This window comes from Pyrus communis, chromosome 13 (genome assembly GCF_041283825.1).
Source record: "Pyrus communis isolate YQ-2024b chromosome 13, ASM4128382v1, whole genome shotgun sequence".
NCBI classification, from domain to species: domain Eukaryota; kingdom Viridiplantae; phylum Streptophyta; class Magnoliopsida; order Rosales; family Rosaceae; genus Pyrus; species Pyrus communis.
In genome coordinates this window covers 22,331,730-22,350,787 of record NC_142577.1, presented here as the reverse complement: position 1 = coordinate 22,350,787, position 19,058 = coordinate 22,331,730, and the positions used below count along the sequence as shown (strand labels likewise).

General features: G+C 35.5%; 2 protein-coding genes across 2 annotated transcripts; one reads left to right on the top strand and one right to left on the bottom strand.

Moving 5' to 3' along the window:
• The first annotated feature begins 5,361 nt into the window (after positions 1 to 5,361).
• Positions 5,362 to 9,324, top strand: LOC137737859 (alkaline/neutral invertase A, mitochondrial). Its single transcript, XM_068477427.2, has 6 exons — positions 5,362 to 6,490; positions 6,866 to 7,031; positions 7,209 to 7,420; positions 7,713 to 8,206; positions 8,332 to 8,380; positions 8,565 to 9,324. The coding sequence occupies exons 1-6, from the start codon at positions 5,678 to 5,680 to the stop codon at positions 8,889 to 8,891; spliced, it is 2,061 nt and encodes a 686-aa protein (XP_068333528.1). The 5' UTR covers positions 5,362 to 5,677; the 3' UTR covers positions 8,892 to 9,324.
• A 1,003-nt stretch (positions 9,325 to 10,327) lies between these two features.
• On the bottom strand, positions 10,328 to 15,931 carry LOC137738345 (gibberellin 2-beta-dioxygenase 2-like). Its single transcript, XM_068477983.2, has 3 exons — positions 15,405 to 15,931; positions 12,121 to 12,502; positions 10,328 to 10,919 (listed from the first exon to the last, which is right to left on the bottom strand). The coding sequence occupies exons 1-3, from the start codon at positions 15,782 to 15,784 to the stop codon at positions 10,641 to 10,643; spliced, it is 1,041 nt and encodes a 346-aa protein (XP_068334084.1). The 5' UTR covers positions 15,785 to 15,931; the 3' UTR covers positions 10,328 to 10,640.
• Between the last annotated feature and the right edge of the window lie 3,127 nt (positions 15,932 to 19,058).

Below are 19,058 nucleotides of genomic sequence, written 5' to 3'. Positions count from 1 at the left end.
TTGCGCGACCAACACTTTATCGAGCAAAACTGTAAAAATTTGGGCGAGCCCTAAAAATGGGACGCGGGATTTTTTTTGAAGACTTTGCGCGACCAATATTTCATCGCGCAAACTCGTATCCTTCGTCACGCAAAGTGATACAGTTTTTAAAACTAAAATAACTCCTCCACAATTTTCTCAATATCTTTCTCTATTCTTTTACCTCTCCTCTCTCTTTCCCTCTCCCCAAATCGACCCTTTCTCTCACACTCACTCCTCTCACTTAATCTCTCTTCTCTCTCTCTTCACCATCTCTCACTCTCACTCACTCTCTCATCTCTCTCTCACTATCTCCTCTAATTCTCTCACACTCACTCCTCCCTCTCATTCTCACTCACTCTCAATCTTATCAAAAGGTATATTCTCCCCAAATTTTAATTTTTTCATTAATGTGTTTTTGGAGTTAATTTTGAGTTTGGTGCGGGGTTTGGGGTTGAGTATAGGGTGAAGGGTGGAGTTTGGGGTATACCAATTTTAGGGGAGATTATGCCAATTTTTTTTGGTTTTTTTTTATGTTATTTTTTGGTTATTTGACCATGTTTGTTTTTTTATAGGGAATTGTTGAGACTTTGATGACTAAAGTTGAGGATTAGGACGCTATCGAACCATATCCCTTGCCACTACCACCACAATAGAGATGTATTAGGATTTTATTATTGTACTTTGTTAATTTGTGTGTACATTTTGAATATTATATTTTATATATATATATATATATATTGGATAATTTGATCACTATTTTTCATATGTAATTTTATTTTGAATATGTCAATTTAAATTAAAGTAATTAAAAAGATAAAATCATACAATTAAATTAAATTAAAAAAGTAAAAATTCGAAAAATCTTGCACTACCAAATATTTAGTCGCGCAAACAATTAATATAATTAAATTAATATAAGAGAAATAATAAAACAAAAAGTCAAAGACCTTGGGCGACAAAATATTTCGTTGCGCAAACAATTAATTTTGTCGCGCAAAATATTAAATTAATTTAATTAAAAAACAAAAATCTTTGCGTGATGAAATATTTCGTTGCGCAAACCCTATCTTCAGGAGCTTTGCACGACCAAAATTTCTTCGCGAAAGGTTTTGCGCGACGAAATTGTACTTTGCGCAACAAACTTATTTCGTCGCGCAAAGTGTTTTTTGTAGTAGTGACCTTTGTGCATTTGTAACTTACGTCAAAGTGATTTGACAACATATGCGTTGAGCCAAAACAAGTTTGTTTGGGTACACTAGGTTTCATGCATATAGATATAAATTTGGCGTCTTACTTAATTCTAGCGATATTAGGGGGAGATGATTCATATTGAAACTACATATATATGATAAAAAGTGCACATTTTTTTTTATTTTATATATAAACGATATTGGAGGAGGGAGGGGTCGAGCTCACACCTCAGATGCAATAGAAAATACTATACTGTTAACCAATTAACGAGCTACAACCCACTCATGTACTTAAATCTATATAATTAAACAAAATATATAAATAGATGCGTGTGCATGACTAAACTGATTAGCTAGCTGTTATGTAAGGTGGAGCATGCTTGATCATTTCAGATTCTTGATCACCTGGCATACATATTGGACAAGGCCAAGTACATACTTTTGTTACGTCATGAACAATTAACATTGAACATATGCCATATATTTTGCCAAATTATTGAGCAAATGCGGGCACAAATAGCTTTCGTACAAGCATGGATTGAGATCCACTATATGAAGCATATATAAATTTGATGATCCTGCTTATTACTACTTCATTGTCTTGAAGAGACAAAGTTGAATAAGAAGCATGAATGTCAACGAACGGCGACCCTTGCCATCCATGTTAATTTGTAGGAATGTAAAAGTGTGAAGCCATTAAACTTGAGGTTTGGAAAGCGATCGCTAAGGGATGAAATAGGAATAGCAAGAAAATTAACTACTAGGTTGATAAATCCAATGCAAAATGCATTACTTAAGATAATGCGAGTTGATCATAACGTAGTTTCACATCAATCAACACTAGTTCATTGATGAACACACCTTTTTTTACCAAGTTGAACGTACCTGAAGAGAAAGAGTCAACTACCAAGACAAACTATCAGAAGATGACTGAGCAACACTAGAAAGAGCATCGGCTACTAAATTTGTTTCACGATAAATATGATGGAAAGAGATATTCTAAAATCTGCAAACAATTTTTGAATATGATGCACCAGTGGAGACAGATGGTCCCATTAATGGCATGAACACGGACTTTAGAATCACTTTCAAGTTTCAACCTCCAAGCAAAGGAAATCCCGAACCAACGCAGCTTGAAGACCTTCTAAAAGCGCTCGACCTTCAGCTACCAGAATATAAGTAATGCCAATCTTTCTAGTTGTCGGCAAACCTCGATTGTCTCGTAACATAAAGGCACAAGCAGCTTGGGAAGAGGAGTCAACCGACCATCAAAATTGTGATCTTTTTTTTTTATAATTTTTTTTATTGGAGAGTTTTTAACTCTATACATAGCTACTCATACTTGTACATATAACCCAACTCTTAATGGGTTAACCTTAGTCGGTTAAAAAATTACAACAGTGGATGATTTGTTGATTATAGTTATAAACCAAGAAGTAGAAGATTTAACACAAAGAATTTAGAGAGAGAAGTCGAGAGAAATTGAAGATAGAGAGAAAGAATGTTTTTGTGAATTTCTTACTTAATGAGGAAGTTATTACACTATGAGGGTATTTATACAAGGATCTTTACAGTTGCATATTCAAACAACTATAACTAACTCTTCTAATTAATCTTTTGACAAGTGTCACAATCCTAGTTCATACAAGTTCTACATTAGCTCTATCATCCCCCCCCCCCCTCTCAAACTCATGGTTGGGAGAGCCAAGCATGAAATTGCTGCAGTGAGTTTGAAAGTGTGGGCACTGAGACCCTTGGTGAGAATGTTTGCAAACTGCTCTTGAGAAGATACAAACTGCACAAGCAACTTCTTCTAAGCAATCTTTTCACGAACAAAATGAACATCTATCTCAATATGCTTGGCCTTTTGATGTTGAACTGGATTAAAAGATAGTGCTATGGCTGACAAATTATCACAAAAGAGCACAGTAGCACTAGACATTTTGACATGTAGAAAGGTCAAGAATTGTTGAATCCAATCAAGTTCAGCTGTAGTGGATGACATGACCCAATACTTTACCTTTGTAGATGATCGAGAAACAGTTTGTTGCTTCTTGAAAGACCAAGATATTGGATTTGATCCCAATAAAACAACGAACTTTGTTGTAGACCTTTTGTCATTGGGGTCGCTTGCCCAATTTGCACCACTAAAGGCTTTCAAGCATAACTCTCCAGTAGAATATGTAATCCCAGATGACATTGTACCTTTCAAATATTGCAAAATGCGTTTGACAGCAGTGTAGTGAGATAACATGTTATGGCTACCACGCAACGTGATGTTATCAATCAACTCATGTTATAGCATGTATATCTGTTTATGAATAAGGAAGTGTTATTGGCACTCCAAAAATCTTATTCTAAACTCCTCACAAGTGTATTTTTCTTTCCAAATATAGAAAGTTTGGAGTGTAGAATGAGATTTTTTGAGTGTTAATAACAATTTTCTATGAATATTGTATTTTAACATGAAACACGAAAAATATCAATCATACCGATCACATATACTATTACACGTAAATTTGCGACACACCAAATTACTGAGTAACCATCAAACAACAAAGAATTACTCATTGTTAACGCACCTCCAACTTCAAATCCGTGACTGAAGTACCATGCTTTGCCCTTCTGATATCAAAACCACAATTGCATGACGTACATGCACAACGTTTATATGATGAAGTCTAAATTAAACCAGCTAAATTTGGATTAACGGGTTACATTATCCCACCAAGTGGGACATAGTTTAAGCGTAAACAAAGTGACAAGAAACAATATAATTTTGTGTTAGAAAACATTGATCTTCTTTTTAAACTAAACATATATTATTATTATTATTATTGACGAGTTTTAGCAGCCAAGTGGCTTGACTGGAAACGAAAGTTTAAATTGTTTATGCATAATATTAACATCCACGTAAAACGCGGGTCAAGCAGCAGCTGAGTGAGTTTGATCATTCATCTTTTTTTATTATTACTCATATTTTATGTAATACACAATTATTTAGTGGAATCTGGCATATGTACGAATGTAAATGGAATCACTGCTTACGCCATCAGTGACGATATTCAGCATGAAATTTGCTTATTTTACTTAGAAGCAAATTTGTCTTTACCACCAAGTTTGGGGCCAAGCTTCCTTGTGCTTCAATTCTGAATTGGACAATAAGAGACTAATGAGGACTTGTATGACACAAGTAAACAACTACGGTAATATTCGGTACCAGATAGGAACAAATAAAATATGAGGTCCACTATTTATTTGAAAAGAAATTCTAAGATACAACACCACTCACAAGAGGTGTGATTCTAAATCACCCTATACATCCCTTGTGAGTGTGCCTATGAACGAATAATTAAATACCAATTTAATGCTGATTGGTCCTTTTTTTTTTTAACAAACAATATTATCTATATTAAGGAAGTGCGAGAATAGGCTAACCTTCACAATGAGTTAGTATAATGTGATTCAAATTATCCTTTTGACGAGAATTGAAATGAAGACCTATTTCACTTACCAGTGAAAATAAATACTACTGCACCTCCTGTTTCCGCCACTCCGCCTATTGAAATTGCTAAGTTTGAGCCCATTAAAACCACCCTATTTGAAGACCAGAGAATACCAATTGCATCAAAAGGCCTTAACCAAACCAAGTTTGGATTTGAATCTTTGAAGCCTCCAAGCCCAATATTCTTGACCCAAATCTGAAGTTAGATTCTAACGGTAACGTGCAAGACTTGTTGACAGATATTCCTGGTCAAAGCACTCAACCTACTCGCACGCACGCACGCACGCGTGCGTTTCCGTATAGATTTTCCTCCGTCGCTGTTGGAACCCCGCCTGTTACCCAATCCTCCACGTCATCCAAAACATGCTCATCCCCCACGTCATCTAAATATCAAACCCGCAGACGCGCGCTTTATTGATTTCCGCACATTTTTAATTCTGAAGACCGAGACACCGTGGGTCCCCGCAAGGGACCCTACTGATAGTACAAGGACAAATTTAGCCTCGTTTAAAAACGCCACCCCTTTCTCGAATATGCACCTATAACCCGGCACAAGCAGGGCTATTAATGTAATTAAAAATAGAGGTCCCACCTAACTTTAGCCTTTCCGTTGGTTATAAAACAGCGGGTTTCAACCGACTTTCCCGATCGAACACGCTCTCTCTCTCTCTCTCTTCATCGCATTCGAATTCATTCGAACTCTTGGCGCAGATCAACTGTAAGTAACGTCTACTTTCTGTTTTTTTTTCTAATAATTTTAGCTTTAAATTCTGATAATTTATATAGTCCAAGAATTTCGTCGGATCGAGCTCTGTTTTTCTGAATTTTTTTCGAGATTAACAGAGCCGTAATTACCAAAATACAACACAAATTTCTGTTTTTGGTACTTATTTTTTGAATTTTTAAGGAAAAAAAGGGAGAAAAAATAGTGGATTTTGTGATCAGTGTAAATATAGATAGAATGAGTAGCAGCAATTGTATTGGAATCTGTACCGTGAGCTTGAGACCATGTTGTAGAATTATCACGGGCTATGGCTACAGAGGTTCTTCAATCTTCGGTTCTGGGCAGCCGAAATTGAATAGAAAAGTTACTGGTAATTTGTCGAAATTGCGATCCAGAAGTCACGATCGTGGCTGTAGTTCCCAGATTGTAAGGTACATACGTGTAATTGATCCGAATCGGAGAGATTTTAGTGGTTTCGATTCGAATTGGGGGCGGTCTAGGGTTTATTCGGCGAATAGCCGTGTTGGTTGTAGGAGGGGTAGTAGTAGGAGAAGGGGTGTTTTAGTGATACCGAATGTAGCGTCGGATATTAGGAACCATTCAACCTCGGTGGAGTCTCAGGTTAAAGGGAAGACCTCGTTCGAGAGTATTTACATTCAAGGTGGCTTGAATGTGAAACCTTTAGTGGTTGAGAGGATTGAGACGGATCGTGGTGATGTAGTTAAGGAAGAGGAGTCTAGGGTAGAGGTAAATAGCTCAAACGTGAATGTAAATGTAAATGTAGGTAATTCCAAGGGTTTGAATGACAATAAGGTTGAGAGAGAGCTGTCTGATATTGAAGAGGAGGCCTGGAGGTTACTTCGAGATTCCGTTGTTAGTTACTGTGGAAATCCGGTGGGAACTCTTGCTGCTACTGATCCGGCTGACAAGACACCCCTCAATTACGATCAGGTCTTTGTTCGTGATTTTGTCCCATCGGCACTTGCTTTCTTGCTCAATGGGGATGCGGAGATTGTCAAGAACTTTCTGCTTCACACTTTGCAGTTACAGGTAATGTCACAATCTTTATCAGTTGCGTATATGTTGCCATTAGCTTTTTTGTAAACCAATGCTCATTCAACTTTTGGTTGTAATGGTATTGTCTATTCTTCTTCCCACGATTGTTTTAAACCAATGCTATTTCAACTTTGTTGCTAGAGTTTTGATTTTGAAATTTTGTATATGATCTCATTGTTTCCTCCAACTACCAAATTTAACTTGTTTAACTCTTTATTGATACCCCGAATGACATCTGTGGTCATGTAAGAATAGAAATTGGCATGCTGTTCAAAATTCAAATATATTTTGGTAATCTGGTTCCGCATTGAGCATTGCCACATTTTTGTGACTGCTCATCTGATTAATTCTTGTTTGGTCATTTGTTAGAGCTGGGAGAAGACAGTGGACTGCCACAGCCCTGGGCAAGGGTTGATGCCGGCAAGCTTTAAAGTGAGGACTGTTCCTCTTGATGGAAGCCCAGGAGAATTTGAGGAAGTTTTAGATCCTGATTTTGGTGAATCAGCCATCGGCCGTGTAGCACCTGTTGATTCAGGTAATCTATTCTTAATTGCTGGTTACTGTGACATATATAAAGTACCGTTTCAGTTTTTTTCTTGTCCATTTTGGGTTGGGATAAGTGATGCAAAGGGGAGAGTTGGAGACCGTATTGACATTACAATCTTACAATCAGTTAGATAGTATCTGATTTATATTTGAATTACTTTGACAGGGTTGTGGTGGATTATCTTGTTGAGAGCTTATGGAAAGATCACGGGTGATTATGCATTACAAGAAAGGGTGGAGTTCCAGACAGGCATAAGGCTGATTCTTAATCTGTGTTTAAAAAATAGATTTGACATGTTTCCAACCCTGTTGGTCACTGATGGGTCCTGTATGATTGATAGACGGATGGGTATTCATGGACACCCTCTCGAAATCCAAGTAAGTTTGAAAATGTAAAAATGTTTAGTGCCTTTATACTTGTCATATCCTAGGCTTCTAGCTGGGTTTTGTTGTCCGTTGTTCTTTCTATAGAAGTCACACCATCGGTTGTGTCCAATATTTCTTAAGAGAAAACTCCTAACTATCATAGTGTCCCCCAAGGGAATGGTGGCTTAAATTGCTTAATTAAGCAATTAGATAGAACACTAGCCCTCTGCTTGCCTTCTTATTTGGCCCCTTATTTTGCTTGCCTCTCTGGTTTGTACTTTACTTAACAAATCTGGTTATACAGGCATTGTTTTATTCAGCTTTACGATGCTCACGTGAAATGCTCATTGTCAATGATGGAACAAAAGATTTGGTGACTGCAGTCAATAACCGACTTAGTGCACTCTCATTTCACATCAGAGAGTATTATTGGGCGGATATGAAGAAGATCAATGAGATTTATCGTTACAAGACAGAGGAATATTCCACAGATGCCATCAACAGGTTCAATATCTATCCAGATCAAATTCCCTCTTGGTTAGTAGATTGGATTCCTGAGGAAGGTGGTTACCTCATCGGCAATCTGCAACCTGCTCATATGGATTTTAGGTTCTTCACTCTTGGAAATCTTTGGTCCATTGTATCATCTCTGGGTACCCAAAGACAGAATGAGGGTATTTTGAATTTGATTGAGTCCAAATGGGATGATTTCGTGGCTCAAATGCCCCTTAAAATTTGCTACCCTGCTCTGGAGTATGAAGAATGGCGAATAACTACTGGTGGTGACCCAAAAAACACGTGAGGCTCTACAAATTTTATTCTCTTTGTTACTTATGTATACCTCCTTGTTCTGCAAATCTTCTGACTACAAGCTTTTCTCCCGGTAGAATTATTTCTTATGCACTTATTGTCTCCACTTGTAGGCCTTGGTCATATCATAATGGCGGATCTTGGCCAACCCTCCTATGGCAGGTATGTCCATAAAAGGAGTTTCTTTAGATCGTTTCGCTTTCTTTTTGGGGTTACTTTGTTGAGGTGATCCAGAGAGTTATTCTGTGCCCCTGTCGATTGTCCTTAGTTCTATAAATCCTGTATACTATGTGCTGCAACCCAATTATCTGATTTTCTGTAACTCTGTCTTTTATAATTATCGTAGTTCACATTGGCTTGCATCAAGATGGGGAGGACAGAATTAGCGGAAAAGGCAGTTGCTTTGGCAGAAAAGAGGCTTTCTATGGATCACTGGCCCGAATACTATGACACAAAAAGTGGGAGATTTGTAGGCAAGCAATCCCGGCTTCACCAGACGTGGACAATTGCTGGTTACCTAAGCTCGAAGATGCTTTTGGAGAACCCCGAGAAAGCGTCATTGTTGTTTTGGGAGGAAGATTATGAACTTCTCGAGACTTGCGTTTGTGTTCTCAACAAAACTAGTCGAAAGAAGTGTTCACGCTTCGCAGCAAAATCTCAGGTAGCGGTCTAGTGACAAGGATATATTTATGCTCGGTGCTTGTGGGCAACGCGGTGAACGTGGGTAACTAACAAAACCGTGGATGATGATTCGGAGGTGACTTGGTCCAAAACAAGGATAGGCATTGGAGTTTCTCTAACACCCAGCGGGTGTAAACTGCATATTCTTCTGTAATTTCTATCCACACACCTATTTTTACTTCATACACCCCTTGTTAATTTCTATCCAGTGATCCTCTTCAATTCATTCGATCTAACAGTCGGAAATTGAGAAGAGTGTGTGGAAAATAAAAAGAGGTGTGTGGATAGCATATACCCCATTGAAGTACAGATTGATTTTAGGAGAGCCTTTTAGCTCATGTCTCCTATGTTTATATGGCTTAACAATTTACATGTATCATTATACGATGTGGAAAATGTAATAAATTTGAACGGAGTTTAGCAAATTAATTCTCTTATTTCATTTTGTGCGTTGGAATTAGGTTCATCCGAGTAGATTACTTAATGCCTAACTAATTTAAGAACAATTCTTTGCTGCTCAAGGTTTTGAAGGAATCCATCTCAACACATTTTGTACTCAATTCATAGACTTCGTGCTTAAGATCGGGGCTTTTAGATTATAAATCACGAAACATATAAAATAAAAAGATGATTTCCGGAAAAAATTAAACGAGTGGTTTTGGCTGAAGAATATTTGCAGCTTTCTGTGTGATTTTCTTCGTGCTTGGGTTGCAGGATGCAGTTGGGGGCCACACAACTCCTGAAGGGACACTTCCACACTAGCCACTAGTCCTTACCTATTTCAATAATTCTTTGTATCCAGATCCATAAACCTAGCAAATAATTTTGATGGTTTTTCGTTAGATTCTTACCCTCCACATCATCTTACATCATACTTTATGTCCTATTAGTAATGATGTCGAGACAAAAATCCTTACGTATAATCAAAATTATATTTTACATTTACAAGTTTACAGGTCAAAAAATGAATGTCGTAAATTCATAAGAATATATTATGATGATACATAAGAATCTCACCACTTTCTCATATTTGAAGTGGAGATTATTATGGTGCGGTCTGGTCCATGCTGAAAGGTAGGAGAGGAGAACAATCTTTAGAAGGATACCTGCCAAAGATTGTCATTCGATGCCATGAGCTGGACACTTGTACGGTTGCACCAAAATAAAAGGGACCATTTTTCTTTTTTCCCTTTACAAAGAATCCCACGTGCATGCAGGCAAAATTTTCTTCTTTTTGAGAATTGCACCAAGACAGATATTTGAACCTTTTCTTTTGAAACTAAACGAATACATACACAGCTTAGAAACCTAAGATCAATCATTTTGATGGTGGGGTTTCAATCTCAAATAATAGAGCATTAATTTGTTCACATTCACAATAAAAGTTTGATGTTCATCTTCAGTTTTTCAATTAAATAAAAATAAAAATATCAAATGTCACATTCACATTCACGATAAGAGTTTGATTCTTTATCTCAACTTTTTTCCATATCGAAAAGAAACTAAATATAGACCATAGGTCTTGAGATTAATTTTTTTTTTCCTTTTCTTTCATCGATAACCTAATTAAGTACAACATTTTCCCATATATAAGTACAAAGTCTATGACTTTCGCTTGAGTAAGAAAAACTTTGGGAAAAACTGAATGCATGAAGAACAAAAAAGAAAGAAAAAAAGCTGCTTCACTTCACAATGCAGTAAGAATTTTCACTTTCCTCATCTTCTTTTTCTCTATGACTTCTCATTGCTGCGGTTGATCTATGAAGCATTCATCATTGGTAGAAATTCTGAAGAGGTTAAGACGGTTTTCACCAAGGCGTAGAGAGTGCGTGGTTTTCTTGTACTCAGCCCAAGTGAAGTGTTTGTAGAGCTGAGGCTTCTCCGGTGTGACCATTTCTGGAAGAGCACTCAAACATGCGTTCAGGGAGGAAGCTGCAAAATACGCCATTGACATTCTAGACTTTGTTGGATTGGTTAAGGCTCTATGTCTAACGCTCACAAATCTTCCATTTGTCATGGCCTTACAAAATTAAGGGTAAAATTAGTGAAAAAAACAATTGAGCTAAACAAAAGCAACAGTATTTTACTATTATTGAAGATGTTGTCTATGAGCATGGGACTACATTCTAAATTTATGCAAGTTTGTAAATCTCACCTATATTATTGATATGATTCATAACTTGGTGTTAAATTGATTGCCAAACTTTTTTATGACCTTTAAGAAAGTTGTGCTTGGAAAAGCATAAAGTCACTTCAACCGTTTCCCCAAAAAACAAAAAAAAAAAAAAACTTCAATTATGTATGAGAAGTTGTTTTCATTTCCAACCAAAAAGGAATGTCCCTTATCATGAGACGTGACTACCTAACGAGCACCTTTCTTAGGTTGAATTGGGTTCTTTAAGAAGTATGCAAACCCTAGTTTAAATTTTTTAAGAAGTATGAATACTCTTTCCTATTTTTTAATACTCAGTGGGACAATTCTTATTGTTATGACTTGAGGTAAGTTAAGGTTTATCATGCTTCTCCCCCTCTTTTGTTCTAACTTCTACGAATAAATACATTTGTTGTTTTAACAACATATGTCAAACGTATGCATGTGATCTCAGTCATTGATAAGTTGTAGGATTCACTTTCAACAGTGACTGACAGCTACCCATGCCCAACTATCAATCATTGATAAATTGTGAGATTATCATCAGTCAGCACGCTTTAACCCACAAAGCTCATATGCAGAGGAAGGACTATGACTACCTGAACAAAGGAAACCAACCCAAAGGGAACATAAAGGGGATTAGGTCTAGGTGTGTAATTACTTATGATATTCATATTCCTTGGACACAATTAAATTAACTTGATAGGAAAAATGACCCGGTTTTGTGAGGTTGTCCTAAACACACCATAAATGGCATGCTTCCAACTAACCAAAGCACTTTTCAGTTCCAATCTGCTTTCAAATATGGGCAGTCATCAATTACCCAATGGGGCGAATCCCCCAGACTAAGAACACACTCTGATTGGTTAGACTCAAAATTCTGGGCCCCCACTTACCATAAAATGCAAAAGCTACATGCAGTCAAAAAATTGCAGCGATTACTCCAAATCAGTTCTCAGTCAGTCTCAATCAATTCAAAGTCTTCTTTTTAAGATTGTTATGATTACCATGACATGTGAATATCTAGAGAGAGAAACAAGAGAGAGAGGGTGAGAGAAAATCGACCAACCTGCAACACGTCACCCACATTAACCCAATAGGCCGTGGGGTCAGAGGGGACGGAGACCCACACCCCATCTTGTGGAGAGATTTGGAGGCCGCCCACGTCGTTGGACCTCAGGAGGGTGAGGAGCTGAGGGTCGGAATGCTCCCCAAACCCTACCTTGCTGATGTTACTGATGGAGGATGGTGACGTATCATTATCCTTGCAGATGTCCTTCTTGTTGTGTAGATGCGGGTAGTGATTGAGCCTGAAGACCGAGTCACTGTCGACGTCCCTGATCAGCCTACTGAAGACTGATGTGTCAGGGATCCACAATCCCTCACCAATCAGATCCAAGAGCTCACATGCCAAATCCCTAACTGCTGCAATGTATCCACTCACTGCCGAGCTGTTCAGACAATACCACTCAATTCATCAGGATATTCAGAACCCACAGTCTAGCTTGCAGTTCTTTCACCTTCTGCATGAAACCGATGGATCCTAAACGAATTCATGGCTACCATAACGTTTTAGATCACTTATAGAAGATGTTGTACAAGAGTTTCTCTACATGACTTGGCACTAAGTATTAAGAACTCGAGAGATCATAATAGTGTAAACTTGTTTCATGAAAATTTATCTCTTACTTATTTTAATAAGCAGTTTGTTTTCCTGCTCTGACTCCATTTTTTCAATACCATTGTCTTGTTAGTTTTTATGTAAAACAAAGTCTAAAAACTGGTCACTTTCTAACTCCATTATGAGATATACAACCGACTGAGGATAACTAAAAATCTCTTGAAGATTAGATATAAAATATACACAATAATCTAGACTTCTGATTAACAAAATTCTTTTTATTAATAAAAATATAACAACATAAAATCATATTCGTTTTTATTATTTTATGATATGATTTGACGCTCTTGATGTGACACTGCCTCTGACTCGTCATTCTGATTCCCCAATTTTCAACACAATAATGGTACAACAATTTTGTACTCGATTTTTCTCTTTTCTGATTCCTTCGAATAATGGAAGGGGTAGATTGTCTGCGTTCCTGATTGGATATTTTTTTTATTTGTAAGGTTATGATTAAATTATGTTAATATTTTATATATATATATATATATTTTTTCTTATTATTTATATAAAAAATTAATATAAAATATTAACGTAGTTTAACCGTAACAATACAAAATAAAAAAATAAAAAAAATACATCCAAACAAGAAGGCAGATAATCTGCCTTCAATAATGGAATACATGCTAGCTCTGTAATTTGTGTACAATCTGTACAGAGAGGAGGAAGTGGAGGGTCCGATTCAGTGGATGTGTCACTGACAGCTAGGAGTCGAGAAGAGGTAGTCATCTCGCTCCGTTTCCTTGTCACTTTTCAGTGCTTGTCTAGATTTTAACAAGTCACGTGAATAACCAAATGGGTTTCCTCTATTTCTTACTGTTCAATTTGGAAAATTTTATTTGAATCAAACTTCATTTTGTATCCAACTTAAATTCTAAATATGAATTGTCTATTTTATTATACTGCATAATCATCATCAAGTACAAGATGAAATTAAGAATAAAACTAAAATTTATCAATAAACCCATACTCAATAATCAAGTTCTACAATCACACAATCTTTACCCTATATTCATTCTGACTAAATTCCTAAGAGCTACCATAAAACCCTACGATCACCTAATGATCAAATTAGGTTGCTTTTCATTTCCTCTCTAGCTTCATGTTAACTTGATCAACAAGAGCAATAATTACAAGCAATATCACCACAAGAAACAAAAGAGTCAGAAAGCTTTCAACACATCGAAATGTTTTCCATGTCATTATGAAAGTGTGAGTCCTCTTCTCGTTATTTGTTCAGTTCTACTTCCAATTCAACTATGTATGCATGTAAAAGCAGCATATATCGCTCAAATGAAAATTACTGCCATGATCCTTCAATAAAACGTGATGAGAAGTTTTACTGAAATTTATTTTCACTAAGGTGTCCACATAATTTTACATGATTCAAATTCCAAAGTACTAGTTCAACTGCTTGCCTAGCAGCTACTGAACTGTTTAATCTTGAATTACAAATTCATCACTCAGTTCCACGAATCACATTCAGGCTAGCTACTTGGACTACTCTATTAAGAGCTTGGCGAAGATCATTTCCTAACAACCTTGCACCCCAAACCGAAGTTGCAAAAGTTTAAAAAACAATTGATGATGCTGATCAATTCATCTATAACAATTGGTTGCCATGACAAAAATCTTAATTCTTTATTCACTCATTTGGGATTTTATTTCTAAATAGGTTAAAGATGAATTTTTATATATTGAATTGAGTTTGTGAAGGTAGTTTAGATAGTAAATTTTGGTTTAAAGAAAGATTGATTATTTAATTAAAAATAATATGGATGTAAAAAGTAATTTTGATGTAGAGAAATGTTGTATGGGCTCAAATAAAATTTCTCTTTGTTTCCTTGTAACTTTTCAGTGTTTGTTTAGATTTTAACAAGTCACGTGAATAACCAAATGGGTTTCCTCTATTTTTGACTTTTCAATTTTAATTTAATTTTGATTTTCCATATACAAAAAATGGAGAAATTTGTCATTAACATTTCAAATAGTTATTCCAAATTCCAACTTATTTGCACTTCTATTTAGTGAAGAATTATTATTTTGTGTTCAAAGAAATATTTGAAATGAATTCGAATCATAAGAGAAATTGGATAAATAAGAAATAAAGAGAAACTAAAATCATCAAGTTTGTTTGAATTTGAATAAACTTTGCAGCTGATCAACTTATCTTCTTTTAAATGAGTTTGTTGTGATAGAGAAAAAAAAAAAAAAAAAAAAAAAAGATTAAACCGTAGACTTAAAAAACCAAGTTTTGAAATCCTAAACCCAGGAATTTTGAAAAAGAAATTTGACGTACTTCTTATAAAAAGAAAAACACACTTTCAAACAAGTCCATCATTTTCTTTAAAAGTAAATGGCTAACTAATGAACAGTTTGTACCTAGACCTACACAAAATTGTCAACCCTTCCCCCGACCGTCCTTCATTAAATAAATTTTAGCTAAATTTTACAAGTCATGTACCACCTTCCTAAAGAAAAAGTAACTAATAACTATAAAGAATTGAAACCCAATAATAACTACTGAGATAGCTACCGTGTGTGTATATATATATATATATAAATATATAGGGAATTGTTATTAGCATTCAACAAATTTCATTCTACACTTCAAACTTTCTATATTATAAAAGAAAAATACATTTGTGATGAGTGTAGAATGAGAGTACCTGAATTTTGTAGGCTCATTTGAGATGGTTTTGGATCTTTGAGCAATCGAAATTGGGTTAGTGTTGAAAATAAGGTACTCAACCTCTCCCGTATCACCATTGAGGCCTATGTTCTTGCAGCCATAGCCAAAGGGATCGGAAGGCCCTGCCCTTTGCTTCTCGGACACTGGTTGGGCAAAGAAGCTGAGGCTTTGCTCCTCCACTTTGGATATAATGTCTTTTGGGACGCCATGGTTGATGACCTTGAAGAAACCATAGTCCTCACAAGCTTTGACAATGAGCTTCCTCACTTGTGACCTCTCGGCTGAGAGGTCTATGATGGGAAGATCAACGGCCTGGATCTTTTCGTTGCGGGTTGGGTTTGGAGATGCCACCACCATGGCTGGTAATCTAACAGATGTGGTGCAGAAAACTAAGAAGAGATGGTGAATAACTAAGAATATCAGTAGGGTTTTTTGTGGGGGGGAAAAGAGAGAGGAAAAGAAAGAAGAGGGAGTTTTTTGTGTAGAGGAAGTTTGGAAAGGAAGTGATATGTATTGGGGTATTTAAGAGAGAAGCAGAGAGAGTGTGTGAGAGAGGATCTATGCAAGCGGTTGGGGTTAAACAAAAGGGTTACTGGGGATTCAGGAATCGTAGACTTTTGGGTGAAGTACAACTAGCAAATTTCTGTCATACAAGAAGGTTGACTTAATTGTGCACGCTTCCTTGACTAGGTTTCTTTCGTTTTCTTATTTAATTCATTAGTTTATGCATAATATTTGCATTCCATCGTTAATTGGAATGAACTCATTCTCACATTTGCAAATAACATTTTTTTATTGTAGAAATTTTATTTCGAACTTAAGATCAATAAGTCATCTAATTGAATAAAAAGAATCAACAATATAAGTACCAAATAACTATTAATAATGAACCATTGATTTATTTGATATATTAGAATGACTATACGGTCTCATATTTGAATGATTTTTCGTAACGACAAGCTTTAAATAAAGATTAAGAAGTTGAACATTTCCAATTATGAAATATCTATGATGAAATTACATTATTTGCAAGTGAATGAGCTCATACCCCAAAACAAAAAAATGCAAGTATTATCCTTACTTATTGGGTTTAGCAGTTATTCATCTTTGGTTCACAAGTCTTAAATATTACTCGCAATAAACACGAGAACGTATAGCATGCACCATAATAACAAAACCAAGATCATTTGTTTCTTTTTTTTTTTTTTTTTTTTTTGTTTAATCAGAGAGTCTAAAAATCTAATAATATAATTGTATAATTGTATGAATTTTGATATGAGCGTATTGGTGTGGAATTTTGTGTGTATTGATAGTTTTGGTTTAATAATTCTAAAATGTGACAATTTTATATCTCTACACATATTTTCCTGTCGTTTCTCCTTTTTGTGGATGATTTTATTTCTTACTTAAATTGCATGAATTCTGGGTGTGAAATCTATTATTATATGGTCAAATATTTTATTAATATTCACATTTGGAGGATCGGTCGTGTAAGAGACGTGTTCAGAACAAAAAGAAAAATGCAACTTGCAAGTAAGCCCTTTGACCCATCTCCCTTCCATGTGTGTTCATGCTCTTTTCGATTTTGTATACATATTCCTTTTTGTATACTTTGATTTTGATCTTACAACCATCTACGACTTTTAGCAATGTCTTTAACTAGAAATACAAAATAAACAAAACTAAAAAACAACACATTTAAATATTGCTGACTATTTATCGATGCATTGACAGATAATATTGACGAAAAAAACTTTCATACAACGATGTTATGTTCACATTCTCGTTATTTTACTAGTTGTATGACGTATTTTGTATCATATAGTATGTGATAGAGATAATGAATATGTCTCCCGTGTAGGTAACTTATTCTGGAGGTCGTGGTTTTGATGAGTTGGGTTTGTACGAGCATGACTTTCCACGTATTGTGATCATCAATGATCATCAAACTCAACATTTTGTTGGGCAACAAGTAACAACTCTTATCCCAAAGGTACCAACTTCAGTTACTATACAGATCCTACGTCCAATCGTATCTCACATGATAAAGACAATACTAGATGGATCATGGATGGTGTAATTGGTCCATATTTGTGGTTCACCCATCTTTAATTGCCCATGACAATATGGCATAATCTAGTTTTTTCTGGGTTTTTGATTTGGGTTCAAGGAATTCGTGATTCATCATTCTTCAAGTGTTGGTCATTACTGTGAAAGCCATACTTACGTGGTCAGTGGTTGATTAGGAATTTAATTAATTGTGATTACAATCGACAAATTTGGATGAGTTTTCGACTAATCAAGTTATAATCTGTTTGTGGTTTTACATTTGGAAAATGTTAGATAAGCTACATTATCGTATCTCATGTCTAATACAAGTGAGACTTACTGGTAAAAAACTGAAGATGAACTCAACCTCTTTATCTGAAAAAATATAGTGCGGTACAAGTACACAACACTCGATATAACCAACGCACATTCTTAAACATGAGTAAAAGTTTATGTTGAATGATATAGATTTTGACCAACAAAAAAAGATTTAGTGACAGGTGACATCATTTGATGCATCGGGAGACTTGGTTAAGTAGTTTGTTATTAGTTAAATAGTATTCTTCTTTTTTTATTAATTAATTCACTTCATAGTCACTTTCTAGGATAGCAATGCTAAAATGAGATTAACTTTGCGGTTTAAACAAAAAAAAAAAAACAGTTGTCTCTAAGTCACACTCTGCTATTGTATAAATAGCTTGTGTTGTCAATTGATCCTTCATGTGAAGGTATTACAGTATCGCACCATAATTTCTTTCTTTCAATCAAAGAGATGGTACACAAATTAATTGGTAGAATGACACGGTTTATCCTACATTTCTCATCACATATTAATCCAAAATTAATTAGATTATGTACCAATGCAGTCCAAACAATGATCGTATTAGATTAGTTTTGTATTTTAGAGAGAGTGTGAAGCTCGGTATAAAGTGGTCACAAATATGGCATTCTTATTTACCAAAAAAATATGGTCTTCTTACATAAGTGGTAGACAAAGGTCATTATTTTTTATTAAGAATGAATCTTTTGATTTGTTAAAGTTGATAGTACAGCTTCTCTAGTTAGGGATAAAATTTTCAATACACAACTCGATATACTAAGTATCATAATATACTCCTTTTTTTTTCAAATGTACAACCACTTGTATCCATCTGGTTGAGATTTTTCAATGAGCCGTGTTCCTGGGTGAGTACGATCAGCAAGATGGGAGGTCGTTATCCATCTGTTGATATTAAATTGTTAACATGAAGCATCAAACGCTTCCTAATTTGTACATTACTTTATAAAACTTCATGTGGCCACGCCAATATACACATTACAAGGTTAAGATGTTTACTATTAACAAATAGAAGGTCACTATGCACTAAAAAATAAAAATAAAAAGTCGTCTTCACGCTAATGTTCATGGCCATATTGGTTGATGAGTCGCTTTTAAAGTTTCATTCAATCAACTGATATCAGTGGTCTCAGAATAACTAAGTCATTTAGTCTTAGCATTCTCTCATTGTCGAGTCACATCACGAGCAATATGTACAAATTTAGGGGTGGAGCTAAAACTTCAAGTTCGGGGGCCAAACATAAG